Here is a 14150-nt window from a genome sequence, read left to right as displayed (position 1 = left end):
CAATATTTTTTTAGAGTGTAAAAGGATCTGAAGACCAAAAAGTTTGAAAACTGATTATATGGTCATTCTCAACTCTGGAAATCTAAAGTAAGAAAATAAGCAGACTTGACATTATATATGTACAAAAATAATATCAGAAAATTAGAAAAACAAAACTTTTGATGTCCAACAAGAAAATGGATGGTACATCTAGAATGTGATATTATTGGTTATTTGAAACAAATCATGAAGAACTTTTAAAAATGAGGAATGCTCACAATATGTTAAGTGAGAAAAGTAAGATCTACAAACTATATTAGCACACAGTAATGCACTGAAAAAAAAGACTAGAATATACAAAATGTTAATAAGAATTTTCTGGGCTATAGGATGATAAATAATTTTTATTTTCTTTACTGAGCACGTACTACTTTGAAAATCAGGAAAATAACATTTTTTAGCAACTTGTTAGCACTTTTAGCACTCTGATTTTTTTTTTAGAACTCAATGTATGTGAATGCCACCAAAAATAATTGCCACTGTTATTATTATTAATATTAAAGTTAATCAAGGCAGCTTAGTATAGAACTCTGAACTGAAAGTCAAGAAATCTGTATTCTAGAAACTGGCCATTAAACATCTCTGGGATTTTTGACAAGTCACTTAACCCCTATGAACCACAAGAAATTATCTATGAGGTCCCTACCAGATCGACTCTCAGGTAAAATGAACTATCAAATCGAAAGGTCCTTTGCAACAATCATCTAAAGTAAAACAGTGCTATAATGAATACTGTGAAGCCAACTCCAAAACCACACTATTCAGAGAATTCCCACCCATGCTATTAAATGGCTCTTTAATTCCTTCTTTTGCAAATTAGTAATGCAGCCTTTCTAAATAAAGTTTCTGGTGGAATAAGAGTCAGTTATTCCCTGAATGGTGTTTGGGAGAAGTGAAAAATATTTGAGCATAGCATGAATAAGAAAAAATAAAGCATAAGGAGCCGGCCTGCTGGCATAATGGTTAAGTTGACGCGCTCCGCTTTGGCAGCCAGGGGTTCGTGGGTTCAGATCCCAGGCGCAGATCTATACACCACTCATCAAGTTATGCTGTGGTAGCAGCCCACATACAAAACAGAGGAAGACTGGCACAGATGTTAGCTCAGGGCCCATCTTCCGCAAGCAAAAAGAGGAGGACTGGCAACAGATGTCAGCTCAGGGCTAATCTTCCTCATGAAAAAAGAAAAAAAAGCATAAAAGAATAAGCAAGACAGGATGGTGCCCCAGAGGAAGGGAGTCCTTCATAAGACTACAGAGAGGTAACCTCTTATGGAAAGGACAAGGTATGTGCTATGGAAAAGAAAGAAAGCAAAAGAATGAGAGAGGAAAGGGAGAGGAAAAGAAAGAGAAGCAAAATACAGTGGTAATATAATTACATAACAGAGCAGAATATCTAAATGTATGCTCTATCTTGAAAATGCTCAGAAAAATCTACCTATTCCCCTAGCTGACCAGCCCTCACTCATTTCACTGTTCATTGGCAGAGTTGGCAAGAGTTAATGACAGAAAATTAAATTCTAATTTGTCAGGTTTTTCCCTTGTTAGCAAGTTTGATAAAAACCTGAAAGCCTATAACAGGACAAATATTGCCCTAAATTAAATCTGGATAATATTATAAAGAGATCCCTTCATTTTACAGATTAGGAATACTGAGTCCTTCAAAAAATTGAGGTTATAAAGGACCTTCAATCTATGCTTCAATGCGTACCTTAGCAATACCAATTATCCAGTAACCTCTCTTTCCTCAAGAAAACATTTCTATGGCGATGTCCGTTCAAGGGTTACACATCAAGGACAGGGAAGCACTCCATTAGGGGCTAAGGGTGCTCAGCGCCACAAAACAAAATGGTACAAGTTTGGATTTGGTTTTGAATTAGAAGAAAAGTAAACAAACCTTCTATACTTTTAACAGGGCAAAAATACAATGACTCGGTTGTCCTGGATTGGCTCTTCATGTAATGTCTGGGCCTCAGTTTGCCCATCTTTAAAATGAGGAAATCTATAGTATACCATTCCTAAAGTCCTTTCTTAGAAAGTTGGATAATCCTAAAATCACTGAAAAAAGACGTTTGGGTGAGGAAGGAGGTATGAAATATACCTGGAATGTGTATACACATGGTTGTTTAAATGGCCCATCTTGACCCAAGAGTGGAATCCCTAGGGCACCAGTCTCACTGAAGGGGCTGAGAACACTTGAGGTCACTTAATTGCATTCAAGAGCCACAGTCAACAGTAGAGAGCACAGTCAACATAAGGCCTATGCTCTCTTGTTTGTTTCCAGCGGCCAATTGAAAAAGATCCTCTATTTCCTCTTCTTGAATCTACATTTGATATTTCCACTTTGAGAGGGCCCTGCCACCTATCATTCATTCCTAGCATCTGTCGATTACCCACTAGACACTTATGGAGCACCTACTACGTGCACCCATCACCTAGCACATACCAAGTTTTCAATAAACATCCGTTGACATGAATTTAATTGCAAGGCCTTGGAAGACTGCCGGGGATTCATCCATTAAGAGTCTCCTGCGGAAGGCAGGTGAAAGAAGAAATCTTTTCACCATCCTTGATCTCCTAACACCTGACACTCAAGTGTTCCTCCCCACTCATGTGTGACACGTGCTTCCTAAGCGCTGGCTGGGCTGCCCAGGCACAGCTGCTGCACGCAAAGGGCTGTGAGAGGGGAGAGACGGGCACTTACCTGGGGAACCTCTGCTTCAGCTTCCTCAGGCTCTGCCTGGTAGGCGGCACAGACACTAGGCACTGGGCTATCTCGTCGTATTGGGCTTTGGTCAGTATCATATTGGGCCAAGGACTGGGAGGTGGCGGGGACAAGGAAAAAACACCCTGGGCTCGAGCAGCCTTGGTGCCGGGAGACGAGGGGTGGGCACCCAGCGGCACGGCGCTGAGACCGCTTCTCCCTTGACTTTCCCCTATGCCCCCTGCACCCGTAGCTGCACAGCCCGGGTTTCACCTGGCAGCCCGGCGGCGGGAGACCGGCTGTAGCCCCGATTGCCCTGCCTTGGCTTTCTGAGCAGCCGCAGTGGGCCCGGCGGAAGGCAATCGGCCGCCATGTCAGTTAAGGGCAAACCAACCAGGAAGTAGCGGCCACTGCAGAGATGGCGCGTTAAGTCTCAGCAGGCAGCTATCCCGGCAGCGCCCACCTGGCAGCAACCTGGGATGCTCCTGGAGTTCATATCCTCGCGGTTGCCAGAAGCCAGGGAGTCCTGGCGCACAGGCCAGGCCGCAGGGCACACGGGTGCCCCGCGATCCTTAAGCCTGAACCCCGGAAAGCCACTGCTAGGGCGCGCGATTTGAATACGCTTCCAAACGCGCCCGTGTTAGCACAGCTCGAATCCGAGACTGGCCTACAAAGAAAGTACGTGTTCACCAAAGTCTCTCCGCACTCTGCGAGCATGAGTCGCGCAGTAAAACCCTCTAGGATCGCTGTAGACGTACAGCTTGGCTTGTATAGAGGGAAGTCCGACAATTTCTGCAGCTCGCCTGGGAGGCAGTTTTGGCTATGTTAGGAAACAGTAGAAAACAAATCCGACATCATCAAACAGCCCACAGTAAAGAATATCACTCTCACTCCCCACAGTTAGGTGCCCAAGCGCTGAAATCACTTCTTGTCCGTCTTTGTGTCTCCAGCTCTCAGAAAATAGTAGGCGCTCAATAAATGTTGGGAGAAATGAATCAGTGAATGAATCTATTTTCTATATGTGCTGTGAGCAGATCTCAGCTCTCCTGAGGCAATTTATTAGTACATCAGCCCCTCCTTTAACCCCTTTTTAAAAATCTGTTCGCTTCTTGGAAGGCCATGTCTTCTGTTTCTTTTCACATGTTAACGTTTTAAGCAAATGAAAGAAAAAGTGTTTAGATTTTAAAGAATGTATGGGTGGTTAAATTTTTTTATCTGGAATAAGGCCTAGGTTGGAAGTTTACCTTAGATATGCGTCCTTGGATAAATTCCTTAATCCATCTAATCCTCAATTCCTTTGTCTGTAAAATTGATTTTTAATACATGGGGTTATTGTTAAGACTAAAGAGGATAGCACAGGGAACGGATTCCTTAGCAGACTGTCCAGTAGATAGTCTACGTAAGATAAATAACCCATATAAGACTACTTGATAATAATAGGTCACATGGACATGGTGTCCACCAGGTATTGTTTGCTCCCCACACTGAATTCACTTAATCCTCATAACTTCCTATGAGGCAGATACTATTGCCATTATCATCCTCCTCCTTCTCCTCCTCCTCCCTTTTGTACAGGGTGAATAAACTGAGGCATGAAAAGGTTAAGTAGCTTCCCAGAGGTCATGAGAACGAGTAAGCAGCAGGGGTATAGTTTAAACTCCTGAAATTTGGTTCCAGGGTCTGTGCTCTTGCCAACTCTCTGTAATGCTTAATTACTACACCAAAAAGTCACACTCTCTGAGGTCAAAGGTTAAGGATTTTTTTTTGAAAGAGAACAATCTACATTTCAAAGAATTTTTTAAGTCCAGGTCTTAAAAAAGCTTCACCACTTTATATTCCCAGGCGTCTCGAAGTCCAGTATCAACAGTGGATCCAGAATTTAGCAACCATAGTTTTTTTTTGGAATATTTACATCAGAATGTTTTCTTCCCATATGCTTTGCATCTAGCTCTGGTTGTGTGACATTAGTACATAACTATTTATTTATGGCAGCGTGGCCTGGAGTTGCCACCTGGCTAGCTTGTTGCTGACCCTGCCATGACTTTTACATGAAAGCTGGCTGACGATAAGCAGACACCACTTGATCCCCCATTCCTTTCCCCCTCCCCACTTCAGTCTGTCCAATTCACAGCCAACAGATTTTTATAGAAAACATCAGTTCAAGGATGTTTGCACTAGTTATTTTTTATAGTATCTCTTCTCTCTGGCTCTTGTCCTGCATTCACCCTTACAACCCTTAAGGAAAAGGCCAGGTTTGTTTTTCTGTTTTTATTTTTAACATGCTGGCAGTTTACAGTTTTGACCCAAATCCAGTAGATTGTTTAGAGTTAGCGCCAGGGGAAAAGCAGTTTTTGTTGCTGTTTTCATTGGCAGTGACAGTAGTGTTGTTTATTAAGCACAAAATAGAAGTGAAGCAGAGATGTGGTGGTGTTGATGTTGTTTAGGTGTTTTTTATTTTCTTTTAATGGAAATGCTTGGAGTAAGTCAATTATTCCTTTGAGGCACCCTTTCACCCTCCCCAACCCCCCTCCATCCTGCCCCATCTCTTGTATCACACTCCAGACCCCTCATCTGCTGTTACTCTGCTAGAGCTGCCTTTCCATGCCTGAAGTTCCCCCGCTGTTTCTCAGTCAATCAGTCAGTGATACCAACCATTTCCCCACTAAGTGAAGTAGGGTCATGAAATGAAAACAGTACTAAAATGAAAACCTAAAGAATTGGCTACCTGTTTAAAATCAGCCACAAATTGAGTGGCCTTGAAAAAGTGACAACCTCTCTAATCCTGAATGTCCTCAGTGTAACCCCAAGAAATGGAACTCTGTAATTCTGATAGGGAGAAAATCTACAAATATGAAAAAAGTAGAGGAAGTGGTAGCCAGAAAATGTGTCCAAGTGGGGACTAGTGCAGCTCTCTGAAAGAACTTACAGCCCTGAAAGACGGGCTGGAGGGAATCGCCTGACCAGATTTCTTTCTGCCAATTCCTGGACGACAGAAATGATGAACAGTTTTAAAGGAGCCAGGGTTTGGCAGGGAGGCATTAGAAGGTCATTTCAAGAAGAGTGCTAAACACAAAGGACTAAAAATAAGAATGAGCCAAGTCACGCGCATGGGAAAGTTATTCTGGCTGGAGCAAAGAGTTCTAGGCAGAGTGAAAAGGAGTTGAAGTGGCTTGACCTTGGAAAGAGTCAGTCACGTTTTGCAACGGTCTGTTTGCTGAATCTGCCACATCCAGTGCACGTTTTTGAAAATAAATATTGACATTATTTTATTATATTTTAAAGTCTGATTCTATTCATGGAATCTTGTGTCATCTCATTGAATATTTTAAAGAAAAATAATTGAAATTTACTAACTGAATAAAGAAGGGAGTTAAGGGGCCAGCCCAGTGGCATAGTGGTTAAGTTTGCGCGCTCCACTTCGGCGGCCTAGGGTTCACAGGTTCCAATCCCGGGCACGAACATATGTACTACTTATCAAGCCACGCTGTGGCAGGTGTCCCACATATAAAGTAGAGGAAGATGGGCATGGACGTTAGCCCAGGGCCAATCTTCCTCAGCAAAAAGAGGAGGATTGGCAACAGATGTTAGCTCAGGGCTAATCTTCCTCACAAAAAAAAAAAAAAAGGGAGTTAATATTATTTAAGCACATATTATGCTCAAACATTTTCCAATTAGCTCCTGATTTATAGATTAGGAAACTGAGGCTCAAAGAGAGTAAAGAATTTGCCTGGTGGATCTAGTTAAGTTGCAAAACCATGATTTGGACCCAAGTTAGTCTGACTATAAAGCCTCATGTTCTCCATTGCAGTGTACTGTAATTGAAAAAGGAAAACTCTTTGGTTGATTTATCCTCAATTAAGCATTTATGCTCTGAAATAGCCAACTACTTTCTTTGGCCACCACAATGCCTGTTGAAGAGGCAGTGTTCTTCAATTTTGACACTTAGCCAAAACACACTTTAAAAAAATTGTTTGGCCTCTGACTAGAAGAGATTGCATATTTTTCTCTTTGCCCTGTGAAGCACCATCTAAAGTGATGCATCTTTTGAAACCAAAGTTTGTGTCTCCCTACTTGCTGACCATGAGTGACAAGTCATTTTATCCTGGTCTCAAAATAGTACAAGTGCTTAGTAAACAATAAAGATCAGAATGATTCAGTTGTTGGGCCTTACAGCAATTAATCAACTTGATGACTTCAGGAAGACAGAAGGAAACATATGGAAGGATATTCCACACTGTGATGGTGGAGAAATTACACTGAACAGTCAGGGAAGACCAAAAGCCAAATGTGGTGGCTTCACGCAAGTCAATGGTGAATGAACTCATCGTCTGTCAAACCAAGTGGCCTGATTCCAGAGGGAGGTTACATGTTGATGAGGGTATTCACCAAAGACCTGTTACAAACAGAAACTGTGTCCTATGTGCACATAATTCAGAATGGCACCTCCTCGAGTCTTTGTTAGTCCATAATACCAAGAGCCAGTCTTGTGGGGGGCACGTACCAAGGGCAGACACCATACTAAGCAGTTTACATCCATCTGTCTTCCCTTAATTTTCAGATCTAGCCTCAAGGTAAGTGCTATTATTTATTTATTTATTTATTTATTTATTTATTTATTTATTTTCAGAAGTGTTTAGTCTGATTGTGGATACTCCTTTTTTTTTTTTTTTTCTGCGTGGGAAGATTCGCCCTAAGCTAACATCTGTTGTCAATTTTCCTCCTTTTTCTTTCCCACTAAAGTGCCAGTACATAGTTGTGTGTAGTTGTAGGTTCTTCTAGTTCTTCTATGTGAGCTGCTGCCACAGCATGGCTACTGACAAACCAGTGGTGTAGTTTCATGCCTGAGAACCAAACCCAGGCCACTGAAGCAGAGCACTCCAAACTTTAACCACTAGGCCATCAGGGCTGGCTCGGTAAGTGCTATTATTAAATCCATTTTCCAGGTGAGAAACCTAAGGCTTAGAGAAGTGGTTTCTATTTATCTCATCAATTATTTTACAACGTTCTAGAACAGCAATTCTCAAACTGTGTTGAGGGTCGAGTTTTCCCCCAATTTGTCAGGGACAAAAACTTTTGTAAAGATTAAAATTGAACTACTTAAAAAATGAAATTTAAAAAGATGAAGACATATAAAATGCAAGGTTCCAATTTATTATGAGATTCAGCAGACATACAATTACTCTGTCAAAGTGATATACAGGTTCTAAATGCTTATTCTCAATTTCTATACTTATCACATCAAGAGATGTAAGAAAAAGTGTGAAGATCAGCTCTGGTTTGTCGATCACACTATGAGTAGCAATATACTAATGCCCTAGAAAGCCAATATTGTAAGCCAGGTGTGTGCAAAGTCTAGAACGGCACACTTTCATGTACTCTTAGTTAGAAGAGAAGTATAACCTGTTCCTTTCAGACTTCTAAGTGTCAACCATCATTATGATTACCATTACTTTACTACATTTAGTTCTTCTCAAATGATGCATATTTATTAAGATCAGCAGTGCAAATCCTTACAGGCTATTTCATTATGCACCCTATGAAGTTAACGCCATGTGTTTTTATAGCATAAAACCTCATTTCTTCTTTAGATTATAAACCCATCCATCAGAGCTCATGTACCTCTTCTATTCTGAATCACACAAAGAACACTATTGGCACATGATAAAGGCTATTAACTGGCATTTACACATTTACCATTACCACATTTGACAAGGCTAGGAAACAAAAGTAGTGTTTTTCCAGGGACCATTTCTCTTGGGTGTTTGTGTGTTATAGCAAAGGGAGACACGTGAACACGTTTGTTGAAGAAAGACCGAAGCCTCTTAAATTTTCTCCTCCGGCTCATCAGGGACTTGTGGATAATTTGCAGGCAATTTGTATCCCCTTTTCCTGCAGGACTAAACCTCAGATGTAATTTCTGCAGTTGTCAATCACTCTTCTTGTCCCGCAGACCACTCTGCAAGAATACATCACGTGGTGAGGGTTTTCTCACATTGATACGTTCAGGAATTGAAAGGAACAGTGCTGATGGAGTAGAGGGTTCCTACTGGGGGGAAGGAGGAGTGAGAAGCAAGGAATCACGTCTGTCCTTAATAAGCCCTTGTTTCCGCGTAAGCTAGAGGTGGAAGCCCAGCCAGATGGAGATTAGCTCTAAGTCTCTTCATTTAAAAAATTATTCTCTTTTGCCATCCCACTGAGTTATACTTTCAAAAGAGCAAGCAAGATGCCAGTCGGGGTTTATAACTCTTTCCCTCTCCATGATTGATAGGAGAATTAAGGGAAGGAGTTCTTTCTGAGATAAGTATAGAGATTATTATAATAATAATAGGCTCCTTTCGAGAAAATGAAAGCATATTACACTTATCTAGTGTATTGCCATCACAGGATCTATAACTGGCATTGTTATACCCCATTTGGTATATGGGGAAACTGAGGTACAAAATGGCTTGGAACTTCCACCAGTTTCTTTAGATTTCACTTTTAAATGTGAAGCTATAAAAATACATCTTTCTTTTTATACTTAATTTCTTTTCTCATAATCATCAAAGGAACATATGCTCCTTGCAGCCAACAACAGAATGTCAGATACTATAAATTATCCATAGTCCCATCCCTTGAAGTCACTAGTGTAACCATGTTGATATTATTCCTTCCAGTCATTTTTCTACAATTTTTTTCTTTCATAGATAAATTTGAAATGTATATACAATTTGAGTCCCCCTCTGCTCATTTTACATTACGCCATGAGCCAAAGATATTCTTATCAACACTTTGCAATTTTGACCCTAGTTTTGTATTAAGAGTAGAGCAATAGGTTTCTGAAGTTAGGAGATGAACTCGCACAAGGCCAGTCCTTGAAGGAGGTCCCTGACATAGCCAGCACAAGGCTGGGCCATCCTTCAGTTCCAGCAATGAGCTGCAATTTAGACAATGTGGGAATCATGTAATAGACCCTCTGGAACAAGGAAGAGGTTTCTGTGACTGATGGACAGCTTACCTGGGCATTCCATTCACAGAGCTATGACTGAAATTATGTTTGTGAGCCTCCTACCATGTGGACATTATGTCAGTCAACATGTTGACACAGGAGCCAGTATGTTTTTTTTTTTTTTTCTTAATGGCTACTAGTTCTATCTGAACATTCAGATTCATTACAGCTCTTGATGCAGGGAGCAAATGTTTTGCATTGCCCAGAGGACAGTCACACTGGATGCCAACCCTCATGCCAGAAGAGCTTGAGTTTCCATTTCACTTGCAAACAACACTAAAAAGTTTAAGTTGGTATGAGGATGAGAAGGGATTTAAGGTAATGGTGTGGGCAGGGAGTAACAGAGGTGGGATCTTGAGGAACACTTAAGCTCTACACACACACACACACACACACACACACACACACACAGACTAATCTAGTTTTACAAAACAGCACTGGAACCATTCGTATAGACAGAACATTTAAAAACATAATATAAATGCTCTTACATGCAAAGACCAGTGCAACCCATTTACTCATTGCTACCATGTACCAGGCACTGTTCTAGGAAATGTGTATAAGCAACATACAGGTGGGGAATGACCAAGTCCCCCCCCTCAAAGTTTACATTGTTCAATAAATTAGATTTACTTTATCAAAAGAGTATTTCATGTTCCAGTTTAAGGGAGGCTAGGGAGACATGACAACTAGATACAATACCTGACTGTGGACTGGATCCTCTACTGCAGGGGAAAAAGTGCAATAAAGGACATTATTGGATGAACTTACAAAAGTGGAATACAAATGACAGATTATAATAAAAACATATATGTGTGTGTGTGTGTGCATGTTTGTGTTATCCTAAATGATCCAGAAAAACTAAATCACAGACAGTGAGAGAGTAAATGATAAATCAAATGGAGCAAAATGTCAATAGTAGGTGAATCTAGATAAAGGGTACATGGGCATTTTTTTTGCAGTCTTTTTATTTTGTGCTATTTTTATTTTGTAATGTTTTGGTAAATTTGAAATTATTTCCAAATAAAAAAATTTTTTAAACCATTTCATTTTGTAAAATGAATGAAAACACAATGTTCTTAAATCATGTGGCAAGCTCCCGTCAGTCATATATGATTTATAGACATTTGATTGACATGCTGATTTTCTCTGAACTTCAAAGATGAGATTGTATTGCCTAATCAGACCCACAAAATAACTGAGGCATAACTTTCAAAATCTCTCCATCTGCACCCCACAACATGGGCCACAGGTGCTTTCTGTCTCATCCAAGAACCTAATAATTTCCTTTTATATCTATATCATTAATATATAATTATCCCACTCACTGTGTAATTGTAATTAATACTCTCTGGGCTAATAAACACCCTAAAGATCTCAACTATATGGTAGAAACAAGAAATGCCACCAAACAATCCCTTCGAACATATCTCTATCTTCCTTCCTTCCTTCCCTTTCTCCTTCTCAGGGGTCAGATAGCCCCCCAGCCTCCTCCCACTCTCTCCACTATTTCCCTCACAGGTGTTTACCCAAATAAATCTCTTGCATGTCAAATCCTGTCTTGGCATCTGCTTCTCAGAGGACCTAGACTAATCTGCCTTCTGTCTTAAGAAGGATACATATAGAACTAGAGGTTATACCTTAGTCATCTTATTGCATTTGGGTGTTTCCCAAGCCTTCATCAGCAATACATTAAAAATGATGTCCCAAGAAGGCAGTCTAATCTAATGTGTATGAGACTAGACTTTGGAGTGAAAAGGACTCAGGTAGAAGAATTAGTTGGATGATCTTAATATTTAATGGAATCAGATCTCTACCACAGAGATATACGTATTAGACACTAATAGACAGACTTCTATTTTTTTTTTCTGGACTCCCCTTTATAGTTACCATGCAGATTTTCTTCATTTCTAAAGACAGCAAAGCAACTAGATATAAACTTCCTCAGTTGCCATCAAAATCTCTATTCGCTTCCCCAAGGAGACTTAAATTTATACTCCGATGACCTGAATTGGATTTGAGCTATTTCTATAATTCTCCAAGCTTACATTCACCAGTACTATCTTGGATTTTCTCATTTCCACAAATGACTGATCCCATTTTGGTTCTCTCTTGAAGAGTAATGTTTGTTTCAGTCTTGCCCAATGTATAATAACATCTCTTGTCTGAATTTGGGGGTCCAGAGCCACGTATCTGCTTGTGTATCACACATGCCTATCTTGGAAACCTGAAGGAATCTCAAACACAACTTTTTAATAATTAAGCTCATTTCTATGTCCCTTTAGGTCTTCTTTCTTTCTTGGAAAATGGCACTACCATACATCTTTTCTCCATAGCCCATCACCCTGTCCCATCTGTCACTCTCAGAAACATGCTCCTGCCACAATTCAGGCCCTCTCTTTCTTTATTCTATTAGACTCCTAATGATATGTCTGCCACACTGAAACCAAGGTGATTTTTCTAAAAATACAAACATACAAAATACAAAGTCTCTTTGAGATTGTCTTGCCTACTTTGCAGGTTTCATTTTTTTCTTCTATTTCCTAATAAACTCTACATACACTCAAGTTGATAGATCTCATTTATCAATTACCTATACATGCTAAGCACCAGAAAAGAATCCTTTGCAGCCGTATAGGGAAAAGCATCATCATTTCAAATCAGAAAAATTAGAGAAGATAAGTAACCTGTTCAAAATTATAAAGCTGACAAGGGCCAGGGCCAGGTCTTTTTGACTCCAAGGTTATCCTTTAAAAAAAAAAATTGAAATGTAATATACAAACAATAAAGAGTACAGATTTTAAGGGTACATTTTGATAAGTTTTGACAAATATATACACCCCAATCAAGACATAGTACTCTTTCACCACCCCTCAAATTTCCTTTTAATTAAAAAAATGATGTACATCCAGTGAAAACACATATTTTTAGTACGCAGTTCTTCAAGGCCATTGTTTTCACCCTTTACCTGCTTTCTCCAAACCTGCCTTGTTCTTTTATGCTGTCGCACAAGGGCACATGTATTTTCCTCTGTTGAGATGCCCTTACGCCTTCTGATACCTACTCATTTTCTAAGTTTCAGTTTTAACGGTATTCCCTTTCCTATGCCTTTCTCACACCCAAATCCCTACCAATAGTAAACTTTTCTCTAATATCTCGTAGTAATGTTCACTTTTAATTATTTATTTATCACTCCCACTGCAGTCTAGAGGCTAGAGTGTGTCCAAAATCTCTTATTTGTATTCCTTAGCATCTACTCTCTTGACAGCACATAGTGTTCAAGACATATTTGTTTTTTGGTTTTTTTTTAATTTTTTGTTTATTGCAGTAACATTGGTTTATAACATTGTAAAAATTTCAGGTGTACATCATTATACTTCTATTTCTGCATAGATTACATCATGTTGACCACCAAAATACTAACAAGACATATTTGTTGAATAAACAAGTTCATGATGTTAAAGGTATAGGTTAGTGTCTTGTAAGTCATGTGTGAAATTTAGATTTTATGCCAAGGCAAGAAAGATCTGTTTGAGGTTTTACACAAAGGAATGCCATGATTAGATCTGTGTTTTAGGAAGGTAACTGACAGCAGTGTAAAGACTATAAAAGAGTATTGAAAAGAATAGTTACAGGGAGTTGAGTTGGGAAATCATTGCAGAAGTCCAGAAAAGAGAATATAAGGATGTTGGTTAAAGGAATGGAATTAGAAAGGAGAGCCTAGAGTTCAAAAAACATTTGTGAGAAATGCTCTCCTGACCTCAATGGAGGAGGTAAACAAGGAAGAATCAAGGATACTCCATGGTCTTTGGTTGAGAGAAAATAGGTAGCTGTACCATTAACCAAGAAAAATTCTATAAGAAAAACAGAATAATTGGGCAAATTAATTTTAAAGCACATAGGTATAATACAAATAGATTGGAGGTGAAATGGAAAGATTGGCTAAGATCTCAGAAGAGCAGTCAGGACTAGAGATGGAGCAGTTGTACTGGATATTTCCCATTTGCCTCTCCAGATAGACTTTCCAAACGTTTCTGTGCCCTTGAACCCTTACCTATTTTGACTCCACCACTGCACTTTGGCTTCAAGTTGGGTTTAGGCAATTAGAGGCATCAGCAAAACATCAAAGGGCAGGAAGATAGTGAGTTTTGGATATTTATTCCATGACTCCCTCCCTTTCAGGTCACCACAGGATAGCTATATCCATCTTCCAAAGGGCACAGCTCTTTCCCAGTGACCTTCTCCAAGCAGCTACTCTCTAGATTCCAGGAAGGGCTTCCTCTCCTTTTTTTTTTTTTAATTTTTTGTTTATTGCAGTAACATTGGTTTATAACATTGTAAAAATTTCAGGTGTACATCATTGTACTTCTATTTCTGCATGGATTACATCATGTTCACCACCAAAATACTAATTACAACCCAT

The 14150-nt window shown here is 39.7% G+C and overlaps 1 protein-coding gene across 3 annotated transcripts in view; it reads right to left on the bottom strand.

The window, feature by feature from the left end:
• Positions 1-3075, bottom strand: part of CDIN1 (CDAN1 interacting nuclease 1) — a 280885-nt gene extending 277810 nt beyond the window's left edge. Inside the window, exon 1 of one of the 3 annotated variants that reach the window (XM_087424792.1) lies at positions 2740-3075. In XM_087424792.1, the coding sequence (XP_087280918.1) occupies positions 2740-2840 (101 nt within the window). In that variant the 5' untranslated portion in view covers positions 2841-3075. The remainder of the gene's footprint in view (positions 1-2739) is intronic. The other 2 variants (XM_087424798.1, XM_014780552.2) reach the window with 2 other exon arrangements.
• Positions 3076-14150: the final 11075 nt, after the last annotated feature.

The sequence above is a fragment of the Ceratotherium simum genome, chromosome 3 (genome assembly GCF_057802395.1).
Source record: "Ceratotherium simum simum isolate JZ-2026a chromosome 3, ASM5780239v1, whole genome shotgun sequence".
Taxonomy (NCBI): domain Eukaryota; kingdom Metazoa; phylum Chordata; class Mammalia; order Perissodactyla; family Rhinocerotidae; genus Ceratotherium; species Ceratotherium simum.
This window is presented reverse-complemented; position numbering and strand designations above follow the sequence as displayed.